We start from the raw sequence: 6,081 nt of genomic DNA, 5'->3' as shown, positions 1-6,081 counted from the left end.
TAGATATTGAAAGTAAAATCTTGTAGATTTCTGCTTCCACTAAGGTGCTTTATAGAAATGAAATTCTATACTACATTGCTTACTTCTATTGTTCTGAAGATGAAACACCTACAAAAGTGCTAAAAACTCTATCAGTAGGCGTATCACGAAGAATGGGAGTTGGAGGTATCTCTTTCTGTTGTAAACGAGCATATACAAAAGGCGAAAATGGTTCCGTTGGAATAAATTGTCCAGTACCCTGAGTAACGTGTAATTTGCCATATTCAACAGCAACATTTCCTTTTGAAATAACATAGTCAGGAACTCCGCTAACCTTCATACCTTCAAATATATTAAAATCAACACGTTGCTGGTGTGTTTTAGAAGAAATTATGCGTGTTGCGTGTGGACCCCATACAACGACATCTGCGTCGGAGGAAATTTGAATTCTGCCCTTCTGGGGATAAATATTAAATATTTTGGCAGCGTTTGTACTAGTAACAGCAACAAAGCGACAAGGATCAAGTAAGCCGGTCGTTACACCTTTGTCCCATATAATTGACATTCTGTCTTCTACACCATTGACACCATTAGGGATTTTAGTAAAATCTTTTACCCCCATTTCTTTTTGGATCATGTTGAAGGTACAGTTATCTGATCCAGTAGTTTGCAACACACCACTAGACAGTAATTTCATCAAAACTGTTGGAGTTTCACGATTAGGTCGAAGAGGAGGAGACATCACATACGCAGCAGCATGTGTCCAACATTTATTGAAGTAATGTAAGCCATTTACTCCTAAAGCTGCTGCAATAGCTTCTCCATATACTTGATATCATTTCTGTCTCATTTTAGCAATGACTTCTCCTGCACTCTTACTCATTACATGAACTACATACAGAGGGCATTTAACACTTTCAGCAAGAATTATAGCTCTGTGGGTTGCTTCAGCTTCTACATCTTCAGGTCTGCTATACAAATGCCCTTCAGGTCCCGCAATTCCCATTTTTAGAAGCTTTCGTTGGTTCATTGCAATAATATCCCCATTTTCGGCATGAACTTGAGCCAACGCTCCAAGTTTTGCACAGTGTTCAAAAACTCTGAGTAAAGTTCTATCTGACATTTGGAAATCATTGTAAGCCATAAAAACTTTAAAGGAATTCACGCCTTTCTCTTTGGCAAGAATTTCCATGTCTGATTCTACTTCTGCATTCCACGATGTAATACCGATATGAAGGCTGTAATCACAGCAGACTTTCTCATCAGCCCATTTCCGCCATTTCTCGTAAGCATTCAGTAAGCAGCATTCTTGATCAATAACAAAGTCCATAATCATTGTAGTTCCTCCAGCAAGCGCAGCTTTGCTTCCATAGTAGAAATCATCAATGGATTTTGTTCCCATTAATGGGAACTGAAAATGGGTATGGGTATCAATTCCTCCAGGTATTACTAGCTTTCCTTTTGCATCAAGAAGTTTTACATCCCCAGGAATAAAGATATTTTTATCAATTTGTTTAATAATGCCATCTTCTATATAGACGTCTGCGTCAAACATTATGTCATCGTTGACAACTTTTTCCCCTTTTATCAAGATACGAGAATGAGAAGCTTCTTGCATTATTTCTTCCGAAAATCTTTACGTTTAAAAACCAGAGTTTTAAAGAAGAAATAATCGAAAAAAAGATAACTCTGTCTAATAAAAAAAAAAAAAAGAAATCGCCCCTGGTGACTTTAATAGGCTTTGGAATGTGAAAATATTCAACATGCGTCTTTAAACCTCCCTAACAAGTAAAAAATAAAGAAATTGATTACTTCCTCCTGTCTCCAGAATCAACTCAAACATCTTGTCTTTGATACTCTCATAAAAAGTTTTCCTTTCACTTAAGTTACCTTCGTGAATTGGTATTCTAACTTACTTGTACTTCAGGAGTACTTCAGCAGGACTCTCGCAATCTGTTGAGTAGACATTCCTCCAGATGCAGCAGATCAATAAAATGGAAATGTCGACAACTTATAAAAATTTTGATCAGTTTGAATATCGGCTGATAAAATTCTTCTACCAACAGCTTAATTGCAAAGTAATCTAAAATGTATATTTCCTAATATTTGTTGCCAAAATATTTATCTTATCAAATAAATTATTTATCGGCATAATACTTGTTAAACGAAAACTGAAATGGCAGTGGTGTATTGTAGATCTGTTTTTTGGCAACAAAAAATTATTTTATTTTTCTTAAATGAGTAGATAATTGAATAATTCTAATCGTGCTAATGGTCTAAACTATATCCGTTAAAATGCGATAGTTAAAAAAGATGTGTAAAAATCCTTCTAAATATTAACTTAACAAGTGTCAAGCATTGTTTCTTCTTATTATTAAGAAAGTCCTCCTATTAATCCTTAATTTATATAAAGATATTAACTCAAATTCTAACATAAATAATCATTCAGTAGAATATTTGGTACTTTTTCGTTGCCAAGCAGACTTTATTGGCGACAACATACAGTATACGCATGAAAAATTTTAGTTCTAAGAATTTTTTATTTTGAAGGCATAAACATTTTAATATTGTTTAAAATTTTGAAAAATTTTGCCAATAATTTGGAATTAATTAATTAATAAATTAATTTGAAAAAAAATGCCAATAAATAAAGACAATAAATTTGAAAAAAAGACATTAATTTAAGAATTTACTATACTTTCATGGTTCAACATCCTGATTCGCCGGCTCATATCACGTGACCTCAAGTGATCTCATCTCGCGTAAACTACGCTACAAAAATCTAATTCTCTTAGTAATTATCTACATTAATTTCAAGCTAAAACTTAATTTGGGATGCAATTTTAACTGCAAGAATTATTTCAATTCGTACGAATAGCTTACTCGAAAATTATGTAAAACCGTAGTGCTTTACTTCGCTAGAGCATTTTCATTAGAAGTGATGAATTTAACCCTTCACTTTTCTATATTTTCGCGTTAGGGTGAGCGGTGTGATTGCATCCTAATTGACTCAGGGCCAGATTACCAATTAGGCACAGTAGGCACGTGCCTAGGGCCTACGAAGACCAAAGGGCCTACGAAGGCCAAAGGGCCTACGAAGGCCAAAGGTCTTAGGGCTTTGAAAAAAAAATATATTGAAATAAAAATACCCCAAAAACTTATAAACATTTTTATATTATTATATAGTGAAGGTCAAAATAATATATGTAAATACAAATACACAAAAAATACGAATACAAAACGTTTGGTTTACTAAGTAGATCCTAAAATAACTCCTTTTTTCGGGATTTTGACACATCGAATTCGTGTATTATATCTTCAAAATTAATGCCGCGAGCGACATCACTTTCAATACACAGAAGGCCCAGTGACGAAGTTCTCTCTTGACCCATAGTTGAACGCATAAAATTTTTTATAAGCTTCAACTTGGAGAATGATCTTTCTCCTTCTGCATTCGAACCCAATATCGAAAGGTATATGCGCAATGCAATATTAACATTTGGGAAACTTGACACAAGTTTATCCTTTATTTGTAATTTGATGAGATCCGTTATAGAGGTGGTTTTGGGGTACAAATTTGAAAAAATCAAATACTCATCAACAAAGTTTTCTTCTAAGTCAGACGGATACATTTTTACCAGAGCTTGAGCCTTAACCTTGATAATGTCCTCGGTCAGTGTATTATCCGTAAGAAAACTAAATGTGTCATAAAGGCACATTTGGTACATAATGGTACGCAGTGCGTCTCTTTGTCATTTCAGCGCAAAGCACATCCAGAACAATAAAAAAAACATTAATCTTAAAGGAATCTTTGGCACTGCGAGAGGGAGTCTCATCTGGCCCTTCATCGAACTGTCGTTTTCTCTTACGAACTCTAGTTTCGGATTCTTTAAATTCTGAATCTGGTGCAAGGGCTTTTGCCTTAAGATAATAGCTATTATACGTGTCCTCAGTTCTGCAGTGAGATAAATATTGAATTAAACTGTCGTAAAGTCGCACCATCGTGTTAAACTCGATGCCAGGTTCTTGAAGAGATTTATTTACAATATCGACGTGTTTTAGTAGATCTTCCCAAATAACTGTGAGTAATACCATCTCCAAAGTATTCATTTGATGGATTAAGGTTTGTGCCTCAATCACTGTTGTAGGTTTCATACCTTCACTAGTTGAAATATTTGTAAGAATACCACGTATATCATCATAATGGGCACATAATGTTTTTACAGCCTCATAACGTGCTGACCATCTGGTCTCTGAAAGTCTTTTTACAGAAATTTTACTTCCCAAAGACCTTAGTTTAGACCATCTTTGAAGGGACGCTGCAAAGAAATTGTAGAGCGATTGCAAAATTTCAAAAAATTTTACAGCTTCTAAGCAGCTTTCTGCCGCCGCTGTGCCAACTAGATTAAGACTATGAGCTCCACATGGTACCCAAGTGGCTGCGCTGTTGATTTCCCTAAATCTAGTTTGTACTCCCGAATACACTCCGCTCATATTAGCCGCATTGTCATAAGACTGACATCTGCAAAATTTTGGGTCTATTCCCTGATTTTCTAAAACTGAAATTAGAGTGTCAAAAAGATACTTGGCATCATGTTTTTCTATTTTAACAAACATCAAAAATCTTTCATATATATCTCCAGTTTTTGAGACATATCTAATAACTATGGAGAGTTGATCCGTATGGCTAACGTCAGGTGTAGAATCCACAGTGATTCCATAATACTTGGCTTCTTTGATTTCTGTAACTATTTTTTCCAATACTTTTGACCCCAGTAAAATTATTAGTTCTTCATACGTTGTGGAGGATAAATATGATACTTTTCCGCGGCCTGGATTACCGTATCTTCTTACATGTTCTTCTAGAAACGGATCAAATTTGGCTAAGAGATCGATACACCCAAGAAAATTGCCATTACTAGGATCACCATGTATTTCATTATCGCCTCTAAACGCTAGTCCCCTTTCGGCCAAAAACTTAATTACTTCCACTACTCTTCTTAAAACCGTTGTCCAATATGTGCTTTCTTTTTCCTTGACAATATCAAACGTCTCATCAATTTTTCTAGTTTGTTGGTAGTTCACTAAAGCAGAAATAGATGCAAAATGTTCTTTTGACACTTCATGACTTGAAATTCTCGAATGTGCGTTTTTCCAGTCATTAAAGCCTGTAAGGAATTGGTTACACAGGTTTGGATTTCCAGGTAGGTCCGATTTGAACAAAATACATTTATAACAAAAAAACTTGCCAGTAGATTCGGAAAATATCAACCAGTCCCTTTTTATAATATCATTGTTGTTCAGTTTTCTGAAAAAATAATCTTGTGATGGACATCTCATTATTTCGCCAAATTTAGTGGCGTCTAACTTAAAATTTATATCCAATTTCTGCACAGGGTGATTACGAGAGAAGTAATCGATAAGATCTGCGCTTATGGTTGTCCACCGTGCTGGATCAGAACTGAAAATACTTGAGGCTGATGTTGTTGGTAGTGATTCAGGCACCACCTGCTTGGAAGCGTCGTTAAAATTTCGTAAACCCCGTCAGCCTCGTCTTCTGTGACATTCTCAGTTTTATTGGTTGAACATTCTTGCGAGTCCCAACAAGCCTCAGCTTCTTTAGGTCTAACCTCGATCGAGGAAATATCTACCGCATCTGCATTATCTTCTGTCTCCTTAGAAATGTTAACATATTTCAATAAAGAACCTTTAATTTTACTAAGCGACTCACTCACTTTCTCTTTCTTTTTGCGTTTTTCATGTCCACTTTGGTGTTTTCTTTTATATCCATCAGACATTTTTCGCTAAAAAAAAAATATTTAAAAAAAGCTTTTATAAATTGCGCTTAAAAGTTTAAAATAATTTTTTAACTTTCTGATATACCATAATAAAAGCGATGGGTACTCACAAACTAAAATTTAAACTTGTTTTCTCCTTCTTCTCGTCACCTTTAAATATACATTTTAGTTTGCGCCCGTCGCTTTTATTATGCTATCAGAAAGCTAAAAAGTTATTTTAAATTTGTTAAGTAATGCATTTTAAACTTGTAAAAACGAAACCCGGATTTACGAGTATGGATTAAAATTAAGCTATTCCAAAGGT

The 6,081-nt window shown here is 34.8% G+C and overlaps 2 protein-coding genes and 1 pseudogene across 2 annotated transcripts in view; all 3 read right to left on the bottom strand.

Moving 5' to 3' along the window:
• Positions 1-2,015, bottom strand: part of LOC118205028 (dihydropyrimidinase-related protein 3-like) — a 2,238-nt gene extending 223 nt beyond the window's left edge. Inside the window, exon 1 of the mRNA XM_035377313.2 lies at positions 1-2,015. This exon is cut by the window's left edge and continues 223 nt beyond it. Coding sequence (XP_035233204.1) covers positions 815-1,597 — 783 coding nt within the window. The 5' untranslated portion in view covers positions 1,598-2,015 and the 3' untranslated portion in view covers positions 1-814.
• On the bottom strand, positions 86-721 carry LOC118205027 (dihydropyrimidinase pseudogene; annotated as a pseudogene).
• Positions 2,016-3,684: 1,669 nt separating the features above from the next.
• On the bottom strand, positions 3,685-5,319 carry LOC146997563 (zinc finger MYM-type protein 1-like). The gene has a single exon (XM_085814347.1). The coding sequence runs from the start codon at positions 5,317-5,319 to the stop codon at positions 3,685-3,687; it is 1,635 nt and encodes a 544-aa protein (XP_085670473.1).
• Positions 5,320-6,081: the final 762 nt, after the last annotated feature.

The sequence above is a fragment of the Stegodyphus dumicola genome, chromosome 4, assembly GCF_044657685.1.
Source record: "Stegodyphus dumicola isolate Sdum_Otavi_A_Nest chromosome 4, ASM4465768v1".
Taxonomy (NCBI): Eukaryota; Metazoa; Arthropoda; class Arachnida; order Araneae; family Eresidae; genus Stegodyphus; species Stegodyphus dumicola.
Note: the sequence above shows the minus strand (reverse complement) of the source record. Positions and strands in the feature narration are given on the sequence as shown.

Coding starts and splice junctions, on each gene's coding strand:
- LOC146997563 (XM_085814347.1), bottom strand. CDS start 5,319: ATGAGATGTCCATCACAAGATTATTTTTTCAGAAAACTGAACAACAAT.